This window comes from Corvus cornix, chromosome 13, assembly GCF_000738735.6.
Source record: "Corvus cornix cornix isolate S_Up_H32 chromosome 13, ASM73873v5, whole genome shotgun sequence".
Taxonomy (NCBI): Eukaryota; Metazoa; Chordata; class Aves; order Passeriformes; family Corvidae; genus Corvus; species Corvus cornix.
The window spans coordinates 13,698,977-13,722,627 of record NC_046343.1 but is presented as its reverse complement, the minus strand read 5'-3'; the positions used below and the strand labels follow the sequence as shown (position 1 = coordinate 13,722,627).

At 40.9% G+C, this 23,651-nt stretch overlaps 1 protein-coding gene across 11 annotated transcripts in view; it reads left to right on the top strand.

Moving 5' to 3' along the window:
* The window catches only part of KCNIP1 (potassium voltage-gated channel interacting protein 1), a 288,984-nt gene that overhangs the window by 218,121 nt on the left and 47,212 nt on the right, over positions 1 to 23,651 (top strand). The window contains exons 1-3 of one of the 11 annotated variants that reach the window (XM_010410125.4): positions 14,944 to 15,096; positions 16,511 to 16,634; positions 17,564 to 17,700. The exons of the other annotated variants lie outside the window; for them this stretch is intronic. Of the exons in view, the coding sequence (XP_010408427.1) occupies positions 17,616 to 17,700 (85 nt within the window). The 5' untranslated portion in view covers positions 14,944 to 15,096; positions 16,511 to 16,634; positions 17,564 to 17,615. Of the gene's footprint in view, positions 1 to 14,943; positions 15,097 to 16,510; positions 16,635 to 17,563; positions 17,701 to 23,651 lie in introns of those variants that run through there. 11 annotated transcript variants of the gene reach the window in all.

Genomic DNA, 23,651 nt, shown 5'->3' with positions numbered 1-23,651 from the left:
ATGAGACATGGAAAATTGATAAAGACATCAAGCTATTTAACTTCAACTTGTTTAGAATTATTTATGTACACTTCCCATACCACTCCATCAAACTGTCTTATGAAGTCGAAGGCAGAACCACTTGATTTCAAAAAAACCTCCATGATCTTTACAGAGTGTTTACGAGCATAAATAACGAGTGTCATTGTGCAAGGTAACTCACTAGGTGTTGAGGTCAGTAGAAGTTTGCTTGCTGACTCCAGCATATGTTAGGTCAAACACTGGAACAGGTTAATCTTATGGGTTGAGGAGTCTCTGTTGGAAATAGCCCAAGCCTGACTCTAAACTACCCTGCTGTAGTTAACCCAGCTCTGAACAGTGCTTTCCATCATCTTCCTAGCATCAGTTGTTCTGTGATATTGTGTAAGAAAAAAAAAGATGTTAATGTCTCAATCTTACATGAGAAGAATGAGATGAAATTGCAAAATTAAGTATTTAACAGAAGAAAGAGAACTTAAAGTGAATGTTATATTTTTCTTGGAATAAATCAGGCTTTTCTGATGTAGTCTGATGAAATAAGAAGTGTAAGGATGACTTCATGATTGTTCTGGCAGGGGGTAAAGGAAGTTTACAAACTTCTGTTATTCAGTGTGCTGCCTATAACGGAGAATGAGATTTGCCCTCTTGGCATGTGATTAGTTTCCATTGGACATGTAGTAGAGATAGACATCCTGGTTTTGACTGTCCTCGTTCATGATAGATTAAATGTTGGCTTTCTCATTACCAGATAATAACTTGGATTTACCATCTGTGAAATAAGACAGTCTTACTCCAGTTGTCACTGGCCGGGGGAGCTCTTCTCTGTCTGCTTTCACAGCTGGATGTAATGCATGTTCTTGCTGATAATGTCAGCAAAGAGATCAAGCACAAAAATATCCTGGCTCAGACTTTGCCAGGTAGTGAGGTTCTTTGCAAAACTTACCAGTGCCATCTTCAACAACGTGGAAGATTTATGTTTAGTGCTGTAAAACTTGTAAGGTCAGACATAAGCTAAAGTGTAAGTGTGGTTTATGATCCCCTCAGAGTTCCTACCCAAGATCTGAAAAGCTGAAAAGAGATTGTATCTAAATACCAATGCCTGCTTCCCTTGACGGGGAAACTGTGTGTTACAGCTCATATCCAAAATGAAGAAATTGCTTGTGATCCAGTGGTAGCTTGATGACTATCTAGGAAAGGACAGACAATCAGTCTTGCTGTAGTGAGTTGTCAGATTTCTCTTTTAGGACAGTGGAAGAATTGTGTTGTTCAGTGGTCCCTTGGAGCCTTGAAGTTTGCTGTGGTTTCCTTCTCAGTGTCATGTTACAAGAGCTTATGTACACAGCAGGTACATCCAAATGCCCTAGAAAATGTGGATTCACTATTTCCTTCTCTAGCCAACACTTAATTACAATTTCAATTGTTATGTAATCCAGAATTTCAAATGAATATGGAACTTCCTAATGTGTATCCAGTCACTTTGAATTAGTCTTCAAAATACCCTGCTCTCTTGCATGGATTTGCAGAAACACTCTTATATTCATCTGTGGTAGGTCTGTATACCCTCATTTATGCCCTGTCTCGGGTTCAGTCTTCTCACTGTGATTTTTGTTGTTGTTTTTTGCCCCTGCCCTACAAGGACAGGAGTAGGTCTTTTGTTTCCCCATCTGGTGTTTGAAACAGCCTTGTCTATCCCTTTGTTACTGGTATGCAGTTGTGATTCCAGCTTTGGATGACCTTGGTGCCCCCTCTTTCACACCCATTTTCTGTGCTGCTCTGCACCAGGGAGGTGTAGTGTGTTGCTTCAGACAGAGGTGGTGGCAGTCCTGGGCTCCCCCTCTGATGGGGCACTGGCTTTGTATTCTCTGTCTACCAAGGCTGCAGTGACTCTGGCACTGATTTCCAGGCAGTTTCTCTGGGCAGCAGCAAGGAGCTGCATGGGAACTGTCTTGCACTCCAGGACACGGGTGGCCAGTGTTGTACAGAGCTTTGCTGGCATGGTGTAGCTGTGCAAGTAGTGCCAGAGTCAGTAGGAGAGAGTGTGTGCCTGCTACCATGCCAGCAGGAAGATGTCAAGAAGATTTTATCTTCACCTTCAACAGGATGAACCTTTGGATTGTGAAATATGTACCTGGCCTTTAGCACAGGTCACTAATTGTAAGCAATATGAGGCATTTGTTCTGTGCTTGCTGATGAGCTAAACTCATCTCTTGGGATGAAGTGAACAGCCCAGCTGAGCAGGATGTATTTGCTTCTATTTTCCTCTCAGTGCATTGCTACTGAGACTGCTTTCTGCATGAAATCTTATCTAGCAGGAAAATGGAAGTAATGTATTTTCTGCCATTTGTAATGCTGGCAGACAATGTCCTAATAACCTGCAAAAGTGAGATAGAAATTGAAAAATTGGGAGCTAGATTAAGTTAGGACATCATGTGAATCAGTGCATGGACTGTTGCTGTTCTGAAATGTTGTTTCAGTTAAGGTGATACAGAGGCTGCCAAATGCAAATTGACTACCAAGGACAGAATTTCACAGCCAGGTACTTGGAAACTGTCTTTTTGAGGCAAGCGTAATGTCCAGGCTCCACTGAGTTCAGGTGTCCTCCAGATACCTTGGCTCTGTGGAGGTCTCCAGGTCCCATCCCTGCCTTGCCAGCCTCAGTGAAAGTGAAGGATAAGTCACACAGAAATCAAGAACCTTTTTGTTATAGATTGGGCTCCTGTGGGCAGAGGCTCTCATACGATGGTGTTTGCAGTAGGTCTCTCACTTCTGGGACTTCTGGCTTCAACTGGGAACTCCCAACATTTACTCCCAGTGCACAGAGGGTAAAAGCATAAGAAGCAATTCCCTTCTTAAAGAAGGTGACATCTATGCCCTTCCAGAGGTACAAGGGGAAAGTGTGTTAATGTGCTGTTGAAAATACCCTGCACAGAGTCAGCCCTCAGCCACGCAGCCGTCCTCCCCAGCTTTGTGCAGCTTAAGCTTATTACTCATGGAGGGGGGGGGGAAGCCTAAATTCAAATATTTTTCCTGGTTTGCTTCACAGTGAGCCTGGGTTTATTCCCTCTCACATGCAGGTATGCATAAAAAGTCTGCACATCTGCTCTGGAATCTGGGCAGGTTTAGGGTAGTTAGAGGATCAATTAAACCACCTGATTTCTAGACAAGGAAAACTGTGTTTCCTGAACCACTGGAATTATTTTATTTTTAAGATTCCCTGTCCTTCTCTCTGTCATGTCATGCACAAATTAGTCCTTCAGAGAGTAATTTGAAAGCAGTGATTGTGTGTGACAAGAAGGTACAACGTGAAATGTGTGGTACTTTTGTTTTCAGTTAATTAGAAACCTGAGATCTCTTATTACTAATAAAGGTTCAGGTTTCTGTTCTTTGAAGCAGACAAATTTCTAATCAGGCATAATTACTGAGAAGAATTCCTTGGCTGGATCCATTAACTTCCCCTCCTGTCTTGGTTTCTTTTTTTCCCCTTCCCTTTTCCTCATGTCTTGGCCTGAAGACAGTAAAATAAATGGCAAACCTCCAATAATTACCTGAATGGCAGACATTTAATAGCTTTATAATGTATCTGAATGAAGGTTATTAAATCTGCTGTACTGAGCTTTTCAGCTACAGCTATTTTATTCTCTGTCTACATAGAGCTTTTAAAAAATTCTCTGTGCAAAAGAAGTATTACTTTCCAAATACATGTTAATTAATTGTCCATTTGTATTGATGCTGGACATAATTTATGAAAAATTCTTACAAAGTGTGCCTGCCCTCGAAGGGTTTTCTGGGTAGACCACAAAATGCAAATGCCTCCTTATTGTTACAGATTGCCTTTCTCTGTGTCACTTTAAAACTGTTGCTTTCTCCTGAGCAGTGAGAAATTAGTATTTCAAGTTACTCATGCAAAGCGTTTTCCATGGGGACCTTACTAATTCCCTGAGCAGCCTGAGGTCTGCTCTCCTCATGTCCAGAGCTGATATTTTTCTGGGACTTTTCCTCCTGTCACTGGAGGTTTTAAACTTGATGGCTCTGTGGTCACTGTGGCCAAGACAGCCCCAATCTCCGCTTTGCTCATGAGATCCGCTCTGTTGACAAGGAGGACATCTTTCCAATTCTGATCCCTTAGGGCCTGTTCCATAAAGTTGACTTCCAGGTTTTTTAGGAATCTTCTGGCCCAGATTGTACCAGCTCTGTGATGCTCTCAGTTAATTTCTGGAAAGTAACTCAGAATGGCTTTGTGGATGTTTGCTTGGGTAAAAGCAAAGGGCCTCAAGAGGTGCCTGTAAGGTTTAATGAGCTGCAGGCTGCTGTGACTTGCTCAGTGTTGAGCCCAAGTGTGATCATTGTTCAGCAGAATTTCAAACGGGTTTATGAAAATTATTCCTTGAAATGAAATCCTACTGGGAGAATCTGCTGCTGGCCTGTGCTCTGTTTTTGTCTGTGCCTGGTGTCACCTGCAGGGGTAACAGAATTGCTTGTGATGGGTAACTGCAGATTTAGACAAAAAGTACCTGATATTAGGCAATACTCCTCGTATCTGCAGAAATATTTGCATTTAGATAAATGCTTTAGATCCATCCTGGGTTTTGAGCTGCTGATTAAGACTATTTTTAACTTTTTCTCTGTCTTTGAAATGCATTTTCCCTCAAGGTTGGTTCAGTAAATTGACACATTTCTTGAACCAAAGGCAGGCATCTCTAGTTAGGATTAGGCAAGTAAGCAACATAGCTTTGGCTGGCACATGTGGCATGGATAAACTGGCTTTTATCTGATGTTTCCCTTCTTTTTAGTCTTGATTTATCACTCAGTTTTCACTGTTTCCTTCTTTCTTTTATCTTGTATTTTTTTCTCCCTTTATGTAGTCTCCTGTCTTGTGTTCTGAAGCTTTCTAAAGGATAAGACTAGTCAACAATGACCAAGGAATAGTGAAGCTTTCTAATCAGTGATTTTGAACAAAAGGAAAATAGACTTTAGTGAATAAGTCATTGAAAACAGTATTAAACAGTATCGAAATTAGGAAAAAAAATGAAGGCAAAGGTGTTTATGAACCTGAGCCTGTATAATTTGAACTAAGGGGTTCAGAAAGAAGGCAGAGTACCAAACTAAGCTGCTTCAAAAACTCAGGAAACCTAAGCTCTGTCCCTGGCTTTCCTTCAGGGCTCTGGGAAACATTCTCTTGCTTTCTTTCATTTTTCTTACTAGAGTTTTCTTTGTAAAATATTCCAAAACTGTAGGTGAAAGTTCTATAATAATAGTAGTAATTATCTCCTGCGTGGTAAATACGCAAGATGAGTTCATACCAAAACAATTTGCCCATTTGCTTTCTTTTGCTGCTATCTGCTTATTACACAGGTTGTGTGGACACTTTCTCCCCTTTCTTAATAATTTGCTTAATTTTATTGTACTGCACAATTTAAACCTCATTTAAGCAATGCAGTGTACAAACCATATCATCCAGAATTGGAAAAAATATCTGTAGACATACTACAAAAGTGAGGTTCTCAGCATTTAGTTCCATTTTGTTATAGCTGGGAAGTGGAGATCTTTGCTTCTCAGGAAATAATCCCATACTATAAGAAGGCCCGATTGCAGTGCCAGGTCCTAAACCAGCTAGTGAATGTTTCTCTGGTGATCACAGATGCTAAAACAGATTTTATGGCTTGATTTATAAGCAGAAACTGAAGCAAAACCAGCTTATGAGTTTTTTCCCTTCCTTAATCCTAACAAACAAAGGAAGGAGGCAGAGAGCTGAACCGATAACTTGGAAAAAATTTTCTGTGAAAGGGAATTTCGCACTCTTTCTCTGTAAGTGGTTTTCAGGCAGAACTGAAGAGCTGCTACTCTTACACTCCTTGAACACATCAGGCTTTAATATTTGAGCTAAGACCCAGCAACAGGCAAATAAAAAGGTGTGTGTGACTTAAGGGCTCTTTGCCTTTGCTGATTTTTGCTGTGCATTGAGCGCTTGCTCTGTTGGTAGAGAAGGGTCTTGGAGGAACTTTCTAAGATGCCTCCAGATAGCGCATCCTGAATGTTTTGATACACAGGGCTTACCCTGCACAGAGATTTATGCTGCCAGGCCTTGCCTTGATCTGGGCCAGTTCATCACTAGTTCAATATTATGTTCAGACTACTACTTAAAATTTCCCATCTTCTGCGTAATGGCAGCTGTCTCTGGGCAAATCTGCCAGCAGCTGAGTCCCTCCAGCTTTCCTTGACTGTGCAATGTGGGTCAGCTTTGGAGCATGCTTGATACTGCAGCAGTTGCAGTAGTGTCCTGCTGGGTCTTACCTCTCCCACCTTTTCCTGCAGTTAGAATTAGCTGGAAAGCAGAGGCTAAGAGGAGAAGTAATGAAATGAGAACATGCAACTTCTTAATGAATTATAGCTAAGATAATTGGTTAATTACAGAAACTTGTTAATTCCTCATTACTGGAACTACGTTCCCCTGATGGCTTTTTTTCTGATTTCTTTATTAAAATGGAAATGTTGGTATGTGCCTTTCCTAAGTCACAGCAAACCCACAAGATAGTGTGCCCAGCAGCTGATGTCTTACTGAGCACCATTATATAAAGGGGACCCCAGACTGGGGAATCTCTGCAATGCAGTGAGCTGAAAATGTATTTATTTCCTACCTGTTGGTAGAGCAGACCAGAACTATTTTTCAAGGAACTTTTTTTAGAATTAATGCCAATGAGACCTGGGCAAGTGATCTAGTTTTATCCCAAAGGACTTCCTGGAAGACAAGTGTCCTTGTCAGCATGTGAAGAAATTGGCAGTGATTTGCAGAGCTCTGAGAGGCTGAAATTTAATATTTAGTGACATAGTTATTTTCTAGAGCTAAGGTTTAGACTGATGCCAGTGGTTGTTTCATGGCTTCAATTTGCCCTGTTCACACTGAACTTCACTCTGTAAGTGCCCCACGCTGTAACTCCCTAGTGTTGCACAGCACTCAGTGCACTGGTGGGGGAGAGCCCTTGAGGTAGTGCTGTTACCTGCTTGGGAAAGGGGAGCAAAGCCAGAGCTCAGGGCAGGTGGGCCCCTGAACACACCAGGGCATTTTGGCGTCTGTGACTTGGCTGTGGTTTCAAAACTTCTCCCCAGCACAGCAACCAGGTTTCTGAAGGCTTGGGCTAACACACATCTTTCCTCTCTTTTTGTGACTCCCTGTAGCATGTTAGGAACAATAAAGGGCTGACACTGAACACTATTAGCTATTGCTTCACACAAATAATAGCATTTATGTGAGTCACTGAGCAGTAACTGAGGAGTACTGTAACGGTGGTGACACGGAAACACCTCAGCCAGGTGAGAACAACAAAAGGACAATTCCAGTATCCAAGTGGTGTTCACTTAGATATGCCTAAGAGAAAAGTAAAGGCACAGAAATAAAGAAATAATGGTGACCAGCAAAACCAAACTATTATATGGATAGTCAGGCAGAATACACGTGTGCAGAAAAGAGCTTTCCATACCTCCCATCCAGGTCATATATTACCAGCACTTGTGCATCTGCAGCCAACCAGCCCCACCGAGTCACAGTGGGGCCTGTGATACCCTGGTGATTCATTTGTGTGTGTCTGATACAAAGCATGATGGGTTGATCCTGCTTCACTGCTGCATGGATGTGCACGTGGGACTCTGTATTCTTTCCCTTCAGCACACTAAGCAACAGCTTGATTGGAGAAATTGGTCTTGTGAAGGCTCCAGCTCAGCGTTTGCAATTCATCATTACCCAAGGTGCAGCTTTGCTTTCAAGTACAGCCCCAGTTTAAGATTTGTCAGTTTAGCTTTTGTTAGCACAAAACAAAACCTTGTCAGCTTTGTGGCACAGTTAGTTCCCCTGTCACAGTACTTTGGAGTTATAGCAGAGACCAAAGCAAAGTTGGCTGAGTGTCTGTGCAGTTAACATCACCATAAACAAGTAATAACCAGAATCCTCAGCTGACACTTAAAGTTTAAGGCTGTTGCATGGCATTTCCAAGTCTCTGTGCTGTCTAATGCCCCCTCTGAGCACAATTACTGTATAAACTGACAGAATGTATTGAATAAATATGCCAACTTCACCTTCTCCTTCTAGAGTTATAACAGTGAAATTTTAGTAGATTTGAGATTATGTTGAGAAGATGCTATTTAATTCCTAACTGACTCTCCTAGCACTCTTTTGTGGTTCAGGAAGATATATATGTATATATCTTCCACTGGAAAATAGTTTATATCCAGGTCTGAAGAAACCTAAGTATTAATGCTTACTGGTGCTTATATCCTAACAACTACAGGCTGCCTACTTGGTATCCAGGAGAAACTCACAGGAATCAAATTTTTGTATGGGTTAGCACAGAAGATTGCAGCTTTGCAACCTGGGCAACAAACTAGAAAATTCTTTCCTGTTTAGATCAGTTGCTTTAGCACAATCCATGCCAGTTTGCCCATGTGTGAAATCAAGTGGTTTTCCACTTTCCTGTTTTGATGATATTGGAGCTAGCCACTGAAACAGGATTAGTGGGCTTTGTGGAACTGGATGATTTGAGAGGCTTGCGAACAATTTTGAGGCTCACAAAGCTTCACATATTCACAAATATTTTTATGTATCTTTTAAAAAAAACCCCCGTAATCCAAAAATCCCATGATGTATGAGTTTTTCATGATGCCTTAAGATTTAGATGCCTTTTTCTTCTAATCTAAAAGCAATCCCTCTTGTAAGCAGCCCATACAGCTGAAATGGTGAAAGTAGGCAGAAAGACAGTAATGCTTCCAGCTAAGCCTCTGTTCCAGTTTGGTTGAAGGCAACAGTCAGTCTGTAAAGGCTGCCCCTGACAGTCATATATTACACCAAACAGTGGGAATGGAGGACAGCAAATTTGGTGTTTTCTCAGCATAGTTCATCCAGCTTCCCTTAAAACAAACTAAACCTTTATAAAGTAGCTCAAATGGTTACATTTGCATCACCCAAGTGCTACAGTTCTTTCTTAAGAAGCCTAAACTGGCAGAATGATTTCATGATTTGCCACAAAATTTAAACAATTTTTGCCTGCCTCCATTTCCCAAATGTTAGCCTGCATGCTGTTCTTCTGCAAAGAAGCATCCTTCAATTCTCTAGGCCCAATGAAAATGGGATCGTGCTCAGTAGTTTGTTGGTGAGTAGAGAGTTGTTTGGACGTGTACTATCTTTTTTTTCCCCTCTAGAAATAGCAGAGGGATACCTGGAGATATAGCTCTAGAATTCATATCAATAGTTTTGTTCAAAATATACCTGGAAGATAATCCTAATAGAAATCCAAGTGTATTGTAGTGCAGTGTTTCCTGATGACTAGCAAAAGAGTTAATAGTAATTAGCTACTTGCTATGGATATAAAATGCTTAAGGACAGAGAAGTCTCAAGCCAAGAATTCTTCAACGTACTGAAGAGTGTTTCATGTTTTACATTAACTAAACTGTTATCTCCAATTCCTCCGGATGTAATCACTGCTGGATTTTGGGTTTTTTCTTTGCCCAAAAGCACTCTGAACAGAAAAAGTACTGACAAGTGAAATACCCTTTCATTTCATCTAAGTGTATTGCCCTCAAGGCCTGAGCAAGGATGTCTTTGAGCAGTAGCAAAGCATGCACTGATGCATCCAAACTGATACGTAGTTTAATAATGACAATTAAGCTTTGTGCTTTTTTCATGAGAATGTAACTTGCAATTAATTAATATGATGTAATTTAATTAAATTGAAGGGAGAGCAGGGAAAGTAGTGTCCTCTGTCATATTTGTTTCCATTAGTTAGGATGTGCTCCAATCAGCAAATTGACAGGAACATTTAAGTAGAGACAAAGGTTTATTAAAATTTCCAATTAATACTATGGACCATTGCAAAAATATCTAGTTAATTGAGATGGACATATTTGATCAAGCTTTCCTTAAAAAGCTCTTCGCGTAGTCTGTTGCAGCATCCTGGAGAACAGTGATCTTCCTGTACCTGAAGTGATCAAAATTTAGATTGACAGGGGAACTGGGCCAGCACAATTCACAGTGGGATTTGGCCTTTCACCTCTGTACTTTGCATGCTGTGCATTTGTTTTTTATCATGAAATGTCATAGTACAACTGATAAAACTCATCACATGGTCGTTTACATATGGACACACAGGGGAAACTGCTTGGCTCACAGCACCAGTGTCAGTGCTGTATAGTAGCTGTTCCCGGAGAGCTCTGGGGTGGGAGTCTGTGGAACTCTTGGCATTCTGCAGACAGCGGCAGAAACCCTCCAGTCCTGTGGTCCAGTGCTTCTAAAATGCACTGAACTCTGTCCCTAATTCTGGAATCTGGTTTTATCCCATTCGGTGCTGGGACTAGCCTAAGAGGTGCATCTTTTCTTCAGAGGATGTAATAAGATCCAAAATCTTTCATGCAGATGAATGTTTCTCTTATCAAGGAGCTGGCTCTCAAGTGTCTAACATTTTTTTTGTAAAAAAAGTTCGGGTTGGGGTTTTGAGTGTTGGAGGCCTTTGAAGAAATTGACACACACCCCCAGCCACACTTCTGATACCAGCTTAGCCACGGAAATGGAACTGTGATTCAAGAGGATTGAGGAATCCTGGGGAGTTTTCTACCTGCTCAAGTGTGCATAATACATGCTTGGTCATGGAATATTTTTAGATGCACGCAAGGGAAGATGCATGAAGGAGGTTTGTTATCTAAGACTGCTCCTTAGCTTTAACATCCTGAGTATAGTTTCTGTCATGTGCTCTTCAAGTGCTTTGTTTCCATGAATGTCAGCCTACCTGTGTTGTGTCAAGAAGCAGAATTTAAGTAGTGGTGCCACTAGAGGAGCAGTTAAACTGTAATTCATAAATCAGGGACAGTCTGGTTAACTCTGAGAGCTGACCCCTCTACTTGAGTGCAAGTTACATGGAGCTGCTGCCATAATCTACTTGTGGGAGCACGGCTGGCAAAAGCAAAGCCAGCCCCCTTTCCAGACAGCCCTCTAAAAGTTCTCCTACTCTGTGTGTTTAGAACTACAGCATAAACTGCATTTTTAGCCTTTGGTGCCTGTATTTCACAAACTACTTGAGAAAGTTTGACCTCAGAGAATGGCTTTATAAACTGGCCTTTTTGTTTGCTGAACGTTTTGCTGCTTGGTACAGATTTCAAAAATTTTTGGGAAGGTGTAATTTGAGACTATGATGTATCCAAAATAGTTTGGTACTACTTCATAATTCACTGTGATGCATCTAAAATATGTTTAGTTTTATACAGTTTCATAATTCTTTCATGAATTTATTACTCTGATCTCCTAGTAGTTGTGGCACTGTCTAGTATAATTATGCAAACAACAAATTAAATCTTTTGAGCTGGGTGTGGAACAGGAATACAAATTACAGATGATAAAATAAAAACCTAAGTGCAACTATTGCATAGATGGCAAAATGAAGACGAAATGCCAGGAAAGGGTCAACAAGAATATTTAAAGGTTATTCCTCATTTAACAGTTCAGTAAGTGAAAGAAATACAGGCTTATTTAGAATATTGTGTGCATGTATTCATCGCTTGAGGTCACTTAAAAATAAGAAATCTAGAAGAGCGTGAAAAATTGTGAGAAAACATAGTTTAATGTAACACACAAAGAAACAATATTCTTCAAGTGGAAAGTGTTTTTCAGTGCTTAGGCCTGTTGTTACTAAGAAAAATGTATGAGATGGCCTTTACTGGGCAGTATTTTTTATAATTCTTATGCAGAAATGAATGATTTAATACACCACTAGAGTGAGTTTAAAATGCACTGAGCAGAATGATTCTTCAGTTTGCCTCTTAAAAATAAAGAGAAATGGGTAAATAAGGGGGATATCTTGGTTGGAGACCACCAGAGCTGTGATTACTCCATGACTGACTAAATGACACTTGTTACTGTAGTGGAGCAATGGGAACTGTAATCATGCTCCTTAATACCTGCCTTGAATGACTACATAGACCTTCCACGAGACAAAGAAATGAGTTGCTAATCATCTGCTTGGCACCGATGTCACCAGCAGAGATGTTTTTTAGGGCACTCGATGTCCTTTGGTGGCTATTTCTTAGAAACCTTCTGGACTTCCAGAATACCATTTTTTACTGTCTTTTCATGACTACTTGGATTCTATTGTCCTCAAGACAAGACTTGACTACTCTGACAGCGAGGCAGTGCTGTGGTGGCAGTGAGGCAGCTCTTACTCTGGGGAACAGGTTGCAGCAGGTGATACCTGATTTTCCAACTAACATATCTGTAAATTTATGAGGTGCCTGAAGACTCCAGGAAATTCCCATAGTTCTAGTGAAAACCCCCGATAAGCAGCTTTGTATTATCTTGCTCTGTCTGATGTCAGAAAATCTGTCAGAGAGGAGGGACTGTGAGAGTAGTAAAGCATATGTAGTGCTGGATGGTTTCACTGGTTTTATCCCTCAAGAGTTTTTGCTTTACCAATAAATTTGGAATAAGCAAAAGGCACGGTCAGAAGAAGCATCCTAGCAGTTATCAGCAAGTTGGTGTGCATTGGAAAGACAAGATATTTGTCATTGTAGAAACTGTAAATAATAAATGCAGTTATGTCAAGTATGGCTATGACATCAGTTAAGCAAGTTTGATTTTGTTTTTAACCCATGATTTGTCCTGTATCAGTTTTCTGTGATGAGAACTTGCGATCTTCTAAGTCTCTGTGAGGCTTAAATCTACCTGTTCATCATCATTCTCATATACCTAATTTAAATTAAATGTGGAAAAACAAAGCCTATAAGAAAAACGTCCAAGTTCAGAGATTCGGCATTATTAATTATCACTTTTAATAACAGTGGGAATGAAGCTGTGACAATCTGATACCCATGAGAAATACATAACATGGGTAAAAATCTACCTGTGATGAGAAAATCACTGCAGCCTGACCTGGTAGCAGAGGCTTTGACCTTTATGCCTCTTAGCTGCTTCCAGAACCTGGCAGTAATCACCAGTGCAAGGGAGGGGTCATATCTCCTCTGCTTGTGGCAGAAATCCAGTCAGCAAGAAACTGCCACTGCAAAGCATATCTGTCCTCCTGGTTATTTGTGGGCTTTAGCAGCTTCTTTTGGCTGCCTGTTACTCATCAGTGATGCGTATTTGCTGATGAAGTGTGCTCACCTCTGAGTACAGGTTCTGGGGAGAACACTCAGCTGGATGTGGGGCTCAGCACAGGTTGGCTGCATGGACTCATGCAGTGGCATTTTCCCTTTTTGGGGAATGAGCCTCCAGAATAATTGACACATCTGGTTTTCTATTTTTGAGCAGTTTCATGTTGTATATAGTCCCATCCCTGTCCCTCACAGATCTGTTCTTTCCATTGCATGCCCTTATGCATTGTTCTTTATTTCACTTGAAATACCCTCTTTTCCTGTTTCTTCTTTTAACTTTTCACCTTCTCTGCTCCTCTTTTCCTCACAGCATGTGTCCTCCTCAACTTTCATTGCCTGTTTAAAAGTCGGACAATGAGAAATATCCTGCAGCCTTTCCCTGTCTTCTCTCCTAGTGCAGCTGAGGTTATAAAGTGATTGCTCGCAGTCCATCCAGCCTCAGCAACAGCACGAAAGGATCACAATTTTAGTGCTGGAGGACTTCCTTGGGTCCATCCTGAGAGCAGCTACTGCATTTCTTCAAGTCTGAGAGTGACATGATGTCAGAGGAGGCTGCTGGGTTTGCTGTTGTGGTTGGTGTACCTGGGTTGATTTACAGATAAAAATATAGAGAAATAGGTGAAAACTAGAAGGAAAAAGTGAAATAGAGCTTGTCAAGGATATTTAACAGTTGGGGGGTTCTGGTTACTTTTTCATTAATTATATATTGTCCCCATTGCAGTTTCAGATTGTGCATGTAAACTGTGGTTCAGGTTAGTCCTTCAAGGTTCCATGGTTTCTTTGTTAGTTGCTGGTCTTCTCATGACCTGGGTGTGCATTGCTAACACTCACCAGATTTTGCCATCATAAGGTCCAGGGTAAAGCCAAATTCTCAATGTGCATTCTGTGGTAACTTTGAGGTGGGATATGCTTGTCTGTGCTGCCAGCTCTTCTGGAAAAAGTCAGTAATGATGGATTAGATTTCTGGAACCTTTCAGAGCTATTCTTGTGTGTTGTGAAGTTGATGACGTGAATTGTGCCAACAGGCTCACAAGAAGGCTGGGAGTCACTGGCTCGAGACAGTTCTCTGAAAGGAAAAAATACGCGAGGTCCTCCTGCTTCTTTTCATGGGTCTGTGGGTCCTTTGACCCCACAACCAGCTACCATTGTCAGCAAGCAGGGAGATACTGATAGAACCAAGATAGCGGCACCTTCACATGAATCAGAAGACCTGAACTAATGGGGGAATTTTGAAGAATTATAGCTGGTTTTGTTATGGCAGAAAAATTGATAACTATGTCAGGACAAGGGTTCAGCTGCCAATTATTTCCCTGTGCTCACACAGCAAGGAAATGGCAACTGATGAACTGAGCTCTTTATTCCCAGCTCCCTGGGCAGCACTAATAGAAAAGCATCCAAATTTCTGTGTTATCCAAACTAACTAAGGAGGTATTTGTGATTCCTCTGTCCTTACCTCGAATGTACCTTTGCTGACAAAATTAAGTGGTAATTAGCCAGGACTTAAAAAAAAAAAATTATCCTAGCTGGTGAATAACTGCTGGGAAATACCAGTGTGATACGAAATCCAATTAATTTGCAGGCAGAGGGGTCAGGCTGGAATTGTAGTGGTGCAAATGGGCAGGGACTTGAGCTCACTGGCACTGAATGGCTGTTACTTTAGCTGGAGATTGCATGGACTTGCTCTAAATCATCAATTACTTAAATACCAAACTTCTAAATTTACTTACAGCTTTTTTTTTTGTTTTTAATTGCAGTCAATAGTTATCAATAAGTGGTTTTCTCAACACACAATTTGCAGATGACACAAATTCCTTGGGGCTAGTGAGATCCAGAGAAATCTGAGAAATATGCATGGGGCCTAATCAGCTGGGGTGAACAGGACAGAGAAGTGACTGGTGACCAAGGCAAGCTGATAAAAATCCTTCAATTGAAGCAGTAAATATCATTGCTTGGGACTAGGTAAGTTAAAATACATCACAAGAAAGGCCTAGTTTTCATTTTGGTTTGAATAGCTTTAAATCAAAACAGCAACAAATCCCACTAACTTTTAGGTACACACAAAAGAACTCATTGGATAAATAGGTATGGAACAGTAAGTTCATATTCCTGATTCTGTAGCCACCTGCCATGCAGTGAGTGATCTCATTATGCCACTTCTAAAACAAAGCAGAAGCAGAAGGGCTTCAGAGATCTGCAGTGGAAATAGATTTATGGACAAACAGCCATATGAGAAGACGGTTCAGGACTGCTGAGTGTCAGATCTGTAAACAGAACTGTTCCAGGGATATATGAAATAACGTAGTGTACAAGAAGAATCATTCAGATGTTCCTATTTATTCTTTATCATAACACAGTAGCAAAGGAATAGTCCATCAAAATTACAAAACTCTAATTTTAAACCAGGCAGATCACATAATACCACTGGGATTTTCTTAAAGGTATGGGTACTGAGAACATGTCATGCTGCATTTGTTTTAATGCAAAATGAGGAGAGAAATCCTCCTCTTCAAAAGTGTAAATCTGTTCCAAATAGGTTGGTCATTGGAGAAGCTTCTGCTGAGGGGAATATTATTCTCCATTTTGCTGTGATTTTTGCACCTTTGTGTGATGCATTATTTTCCCCCAACCACTTTTAAGAGCTGATTATAGATTACATAAATCATTTATATGATTCATCATAGCAATTCTTTTATTACCAGAAAATCCTTCTCATTACATGTTATTTTGATTGATCTTTATGAAGTTCCTACTTCTATTCTCACAGGGCATGTTGTGCAAACCTTTTCTGCCGCTAATTGAGGCATTCAACTCCTTTTGCTGCATGTGAGAGATACGTACAGTAGGCACTAGCAGGAACATCTACCTCTATTATCAGAACATATGTATTTTAAATATTAGACTTTTTCCATCCTCATTTTTTGAGATTTGGCAAAAACAAAGCTTACTCCTTCATTGGTGAGCTTAACCTTGTCTGCATATAACTAGAAAAATGTTCTTCCAGCTGCTCGTCTGCAAAATCTGTTGATCAGTGGCTGCAGTAGAAAACCAGGCAGTCTAGTCTGTGCAATTTATTCCATGTGTGATTCTAGGTAAAATCATAGTCCCTTGAGCTACCTACCCTCTCTGAGGATGACAGCATGTATTTTGCAGCAGATTAGAAATGTTCGGGAGGCATCAATCCAAAAGCTGATTATGCAGCACGGTTTTTAGATTGTAGAATTCTGTAGAAATAATTTTAAAAAATTGTCACAATATTTATTTGGCATTGGTTTTTCTCATTGCTTCAGACGCAACTCAAATAAAATACTTGATAATATCTTGATTAATATTTCTGCCTCTTGTTAAGAGTTGATGATCCTCTATTTCTGTGCAGATTTCTACTGGAGAACTAAGCCGGATAGCCTTCCTTTGTTTAAATCACAGAACCAATCTCTCTCATTAGCTCAATACTACAGCAAAGAATGAGTGTGGCTTTAGGGAATGGGCCCAGCTGGGAGGTAAGCTGTTAAGGAAAGCTTTATCTTTTACTTAAATTAGTTCTTATCATGGAGAAAACACACAAGTTTTTGGGTCCATAGGATTTGCCTCCTGTGAGGCATCTGTAGTCAGCTCTTCAGTCAGTCACCTGTGATTATTTGACTGTTTAGGGAACAGCAGAAAGCTGATTTGGGTTAATTAAAAACCATAACAGTAGGTCAATACATGGCTTCTGAGCTAGGTGGTTGGATGGATGGGGGGAGGTACTTGGTGCTCTGCATGTCGGGCAACTTAACAGCATTTTCCATAAAAAATTAGCACAGCATGACCCCAACATGTGCCCAACATAAGGAATCCCTGTTCTTGGGGCAGAAACGAACAAGTGAAGAATGAACCAAGTGACAATTTTGAGTAGTTTTGGGAAGTGGGAGAGAAAAAGCAGCATCCAGGAAGAACTGCTGGCATTAGGATAATCCCAAAGCAGCCTGAAGGTCCTGAATGGAAAAATTCTCATTCAACATTCCTCCCAAGCTTCTTTGAAAACTGACTCAACCTCAGAAAAATCACGCTTTGGCCTTGACAGCATTGGATATTTTGTCAAATGAATCCTGAGCTTCTGGCATGCACGAGTTCTTCAAGAAGTGAGAACTCGAGGGAACAAAACTGCATGTTTTTTTGGAGCTGCTTGTGTCAGGAACACCTAAAACATCAAATATGTTGGACTTGGAATAAATTGCAGTAACACAAACAAATGAACTCACACTTTTCCATGTCCTTCCCCTTTCTCTTGCTAAGGTGCTGCTGCAGGGCTTTAGGAGCTGCAGAGTTTAGGACATTATGGTGAAAGATCCATAGAATTGCAAGACACATCTTTGGGGGGCCGGGTGCTTTGAGTTTTATTACTCAGTATAGTGTCGTTTTTTTAGTTTCCTTTTTTTTTTTTTTTTAGTGATAATTGGATTCAGGAGGTTTGTGCGTTGCTGTGAAGAAACTGTGATCAAATGTATCTGCAAGTAAATAAAGTGCCTGGGAACAAGTGGGTGAAGTGGGCTCTTGGATTCTGTGTGCTCTTTAGGATCTCTCAACGTAAGTAGTCCGAGAAAAAAGTGCAAAGCCCACCTGACAGCCAGTAAATCTGACAAACATCCCTTCCATAGATAGGAAAAAACCTGGCTATTTTTGCGATCATGTCCAAACTTCATGTGATGGGGGGTGTGTTTTTTTGTTAATTTGGGGGTTTTGTGTAGTAGTAATGTTTGGTTTTTTAATGGGAACAGGACATGGTAAACCAAGGAATTATCTAAATGTTTTGAGGTCTGCTTACCGTGTTACTCTTTCAAGTTCTTCTCTCCTTATCTGGGAGAGATTTGACAGTACAATGATTTCAGATCCTTGACAGTTTTAAAGCTGGATGTGTCAATCAGGGAGATATGAAACATAATGTGGCATTACAGCCAGTCATACAGCCAGGGCAATGAAAACCTAATGTGGCAGATGCCACTGAGCACTAAAAAGTCCTTTGGTCTAAAGTATTCATCAGGAGAAGTGGCTTTGATATCATGCCACTGAGCTCTGGGAAGGTAGATGGCCATGGCATAGAAGCCTCATAACACGTTTGCTAGTGTGATCTCTTCCTTGGCCACCTGCATACAGAAACAAAGCTCAAATTAAATTAAAGTGTTCATTTCTTGTTGACTGGATCACTCAAGTGTGTATGAGTACTCTGCACCTCCAACCTGGCCTTACTGTGAGCGTCTCTCAGCAATTCAAGTGCACTATTTAGTTCCTGTGATACACAAAATCCTGTTGACATTCTGCACGTGATGTTGGTGTTCACCAGCAGTTTAAGGCAGAGGCAGCACCAGGAGAGGTCGTGGAACAGTGTGGTGGGTGAAAGCCAGCCTGCCCTGCTCACTGAGGACTGCAGGGAGAGGGAGCTTCTGATTGCCTGGACTGGGCTGGAGTGGGGGAATCGGCAGCCTCCAAGTCCTGTAAAATAAAAGGCATTGATGACCTCTGTTCTCCTGCATGGGAATACCAGCATCTAATAGCATGCTTGAAAAACCCAGCTTTTACTGGTGTTGCAAATATTGCACCTGCCATCCTCATAAAACACTCACTCTGCCAAGTGTTTTCTCATCTGTGGTGATAATGGGGAAACACATCATTGGTTCGTGAGCAGCCCACAGTGCTGCCCCGTGCCAGCAGCCTGGTGAAACACTGCGAGATGAAATGGTGGAAATGCCTCTTCTGCCTCAGCTGCCTGCAAGGGGGGCTTGTTCAGCCAGCCTGGCCCACCCTGGTGTGGCTCCTCTGGAAATGCCAGGGGCGCACTCTGCCTGTCCAGCTGTACCCCAGAGGAGCTGCTAACAGACAGAATTACTCTGCAGCTCCTGGGCTGTGTGTGGGTGCACACATGGATGTGGGAAGTGTGATTTGTTTATCCCAGCATGTTGTGGGCGAGGGGAGGCATTCAGAAAAGGAAAGCCCTTTCCTCCCCTACAATGTCCTTTATTCTCTTATGCAGTACAGAAGAGGCATTGACAAAAAGCATCTGCATTGGCAGAATTACTGAGAAAATCTCAAATGTAACTGGTATCACAGGTATTTAAGAAAACCTAAAAATTGTGTGAGATGTTGCTGAGGTTAGCAGCACGGTGCTCAGTTGTTCAGGAGCAGAGCAAACTCCTGAGGGAATTACCCTGAGGTGAAAGAAAATAAAACCATAGGTTACGGTTCAAGGCAGAAGTTGCTTGCATGTTCCAAAAAAAAAAAAAAAAAAAAGGCAAGTGGGGAAGAGGTTGGGAAAGAGAGGGAGTGAGAGAGGGGGAAGAGTGGAATGTGCTGTGCACTTAGCTGAGCAGCAGGAAGGAAGGCTTGAAACAGGATTTCTCAGCCTCTGATGCCTGGCAGTTGTTAGCAGGCACACCAGTGGTACCCGTGTGGTGCCTTGCAGGATGTGGACTAAAGGCGAGTCAGAGGGACTCCAGACCTTAGGGATTGTGGTGGTGGTGTGCTCCTCTCTGAAACTTTTGCACTACCTCGGGCTAATTGACTTGTCAGATGGTAAGAGAACTCAAGTTTTCCAGCTCCTGTTTGCTTGTGTTTAAAGCTGTGTGAGTGTAGCCGCTGTGGGAGGAAAGTGGTGTCTGTCAGTGCACGGATTCTCAGTGTGGGCTGCTTCTTTATTAACAATCATACAGGCTGTAAAGAGGGAATTCAGCTTTATGCTCTATTGAGGACTTTTGTTTGCTTTTGATATATTACCTTAGCCAGAGAGAATCTGAAGCTGTGATGGTTTTTGCCTTGTGTATTATTTTATTATGTTTTCCTAATTATTTTTTCTTATTGTTAATTCTTGCCATCTATTGAAAATGAATTAGTACCAAACTAGAAAAAAGAAAGGCCCTCTTGGGATAATGGAAGCACAACTGATAATTAGATGTATGATTGCATGGGGCTACAAGAGTTTTGTTGTGACATTTGCAGATTAAAGACATGATAGATTGAATGTGAACAAAACTTCACTGCAAATGCTATTCCAGACACTTCAGCAAAATAACCTAAAGAGAAATACTTCTGTTCTCACTAATTGGAAGGTTTGGTCTCTCTTTGACTTGTAGTGATTCAATGTAATGAACTTCTTTTGTCTTAAAGGTTTTCCTGGATTAGTAAAGCATATGGTTTTTAACAGCTAAGTGTGCTTTAGGGCTTGTATTATCTTTTCATAAAGGGATGTAGGTATCACTAAATTTTGAAGGAAAATAACTTCTTGGTGATGCAAATGAGGTACTTTTTTAAATAAAGGGACCCCCAAGTCACTGATTGTATTCTTGCTTCGATCACTAACTGTGTCAAGTTTATCTAGCAAAGGAAATGCTAAGGATAAAATACTAGCATGAGCAACTGTGACACTTTATTCAGATTTCTTCAAAATATGAATAGTAAAGGCTGGCAAAAGATTTTAAAAAAGTAAAGAAAGTTTATATATTAAATCTGTTTTACTGGATCAAGAAAAGCAGATGGAATTTTAACATGGATTTTACTGCTACATTAAAATCAATGCTGTCACATAATCCTAGAAATCCTCCTGCAGAATTAGGAAAAAATATTAAAAATTGCTTAGTAAAGAGTTATTTTTATTGAGAGAAGATGTAAATTGGCATGTATTTGTTATTACATGGTTGTTGATATTCCTTATTACAAAATGAATATTGTGGGAGCTTTTAGTTTACTCCTAGAATGTCACCGGATTGCAATTACATAATTACAAATAAATTAAGATCTCCAACGATGACAACTAATTTCAAATAATGGCAGTAGAAATACTCACCTTAAAAATAAGCTGCCAAGTCAAATGTTGAGGTATTTGCCTTGCATTAACTGCAAGAGTATTTTTATACCTCCTTTGCAGACCGATTTACTGTAATTCCAGTGTCTGTTGTTTCTGAAGGAATTACTTTTCCCAGAAGCATTTCACCAGCAAAGTCAAGTATGTGACAGGTGAGAAAGGTGTCTGTGTAAAGGTGAAATGAGTAAAAGTGAGCAAATACCCGCACGTTGTATTCATGGAACAGTTCTGCCTATGCTTGTTCGTGGTTAGCAGTCAGTGCTCCATCCATGCATGATACAAGCTGACCTGCAGTGAAATCTGTATTCTGGCTTGTTCTCCTAATTTGATATGGTATTGAATAATCCAAATGTGGAATAGGGGTATTCTCATATAAAAGCCCTTGTGAGAGAACATTTTTTCATCTTGGTTCAGAGGAGAACTGACCCACCCTAGAGAGAGGGAAAGAGGGGAGAGGTTTGAGCAGACCGGAAACTTCTTCATGGTGTATCCCTTGTGAAGGTGCTCAGCTATGAGGTAATAGGGACCAAAAATGCTCACTACTGCTGTAGTGCAGAGGTTGTATTACAGCTTAATCAGCATTTATCTTCACACCCTTGACAGTGAGTTCCCTTCAATTATTTTGACCCTTGTACAGGTTTTTCTTCATCCAAGGCAGAAATTGAGTGTTGTTTCTGCCACCCCAGCCTTTTCAGAAGCAGAGTGGGTGTGAAGCTCTGCCATCACCCAGGGGTAACCTCATCCCTCTGAATCAGCTGGTTTGCAGAGCTGCTGAAGTGCCTCAGTAGTGCCGCTGCTGGCAGGGGTTGGAGCAGTACACAAATACAAGAGTCATATTCCTTTCCCCACTATGCTAATTTCTGTATTTATTATATTCATGCAATTATTTTTACATTATAGGGAAGATTAGAATAACTATTATTCATACTCTTCAAAGGAAACTGAATCTGTAGATCAACATTTTGAACTACAGTTCTTACACCAACTATTAAATCCCATCATCTTCACTAAATCTCATGATTTTTGTGGGATATTGATCTGAGTTTATGCAATTATTTACTGTTCAGCTAGAAACAGTGAGACCCTGGCTCTGAGATGTGACAGTAAAAACAGTTATTTAAAAACCCAAACAAACAACAAACCTCTGGTGGATTATCGATTTCAGAACCTCTTTTTTTTTTTTTTTTTTTTTTCTTTCGTTCAGGTATGTGTCATGGTAACATTGTGTTCATATGTCCATGCTTGCATAGGTGCACCACACTTTCAAAGTTTGGCTCATTTAGAAACATTAGTACCTTGCAAGACAAAGCCCCATATTACAAAGGAAAGCAGGCAGAAGACAAATGTTGTGCAGCCAACTTGAGGACTTCTGTTCTTTTTTATCTTTTCGATGTTCTCCTTGCATAGGTTTTTGGCTGTGTAAATTTGGGAAAGTGCATTATATGAATTTATAACGTAATTCTACTTGGCTTTTTACAAGTTATTTCAACTAATTATTACAGGTTTCCTGTAATGAGATGTTTGGATTTGTTGCAGCACTTTGAGCTTTCAGGACTTCCTCTCACACAATTAGGCAGATCCCAGACCAACACAGAGCCTGTTCCAGAGGCTGCTGAAGATTGGTAGCCCTGATACAGCGCAAGCCGTGTGCTCCCAATTGGGAATGAAGTGAGTTTTATTTGCTGCACGCCATCTTCTGCTTTCCCAGGCCTGGTAGCATTTGCTGGTGCTTAAGGAGTCTCTCTAGATTAGCTTCTGACAGCTGCTTCTGATGTTCTGTGGCTTTTCTCTCAGCTTTGGCTCTGCTAAGGAGTGAGAGAGGGTTTGACATTGTGGATTAATTGCGGCCTTTAGACTCCCTAAGGAACTTAAATTGAGTTGTGCTGTCTTAACACTGAAGATTTTAGTGTCCAACACTCTTTCAGACAGACAATTCAAACCTGTTAACTCTAGGAGTTTGTTTCAGCAGCAGAGATTCTGCTTCACCCCCTGGATCTATGGAGTGATTCCCTTGGTAGCTGTAATTACTTATGGCTGTGTGTTTTCCAGAGCATACTGCACTGCTCTGCTGGGTATACTTCGATGTGTATCATAGTTGTTCCACTGCTAACCTTTCTTCGAAATAGTATTTTCTTACTCATTCATGTTCACACCATAGTAAATCTGCCCATGTCTCACAGCTCTGCCCTGTGTTCCCTTGTGTCTGGTCAAACTGCCTCGTGTGTTTGCACATGTGTGTACCAGTTCTGATTTATCGTGTGCCTTAGCAGTTTAGCTCAGATCTCCCTGTCACAGCCCGCAGCTTTCAGATTTTATCCACATTGTATACACTGTTTCCATTGCTGCTGCAGCTGCTGCTATGTCTCCTTTTGCACCTTTGAGTGGCCCTTGCAGTGTGACCTGGGTTGAGGAGCTCTCATACCCAGTGTTCCCAAGGCAGCAGGATACAGCTCTTCAGGGAGCTCTGTTCATCTGAAATACTGCCCTGTCTTTTGCACTTTGTCATGTTGCTGTCCCTCTGTTTTTTAGCAAGCAGTTCTAAATATCACTACTTTACAGAACTGTGACAGGACGTGAGGTTCTGCTTTTAATCCTTCTGCCCTGAGGCAATCCCGTTCCCAGTGTTATAGACAACCCAGATCTGATATGGAAATGAGTTATTAAAATTTACTGAGAACTCAATAAA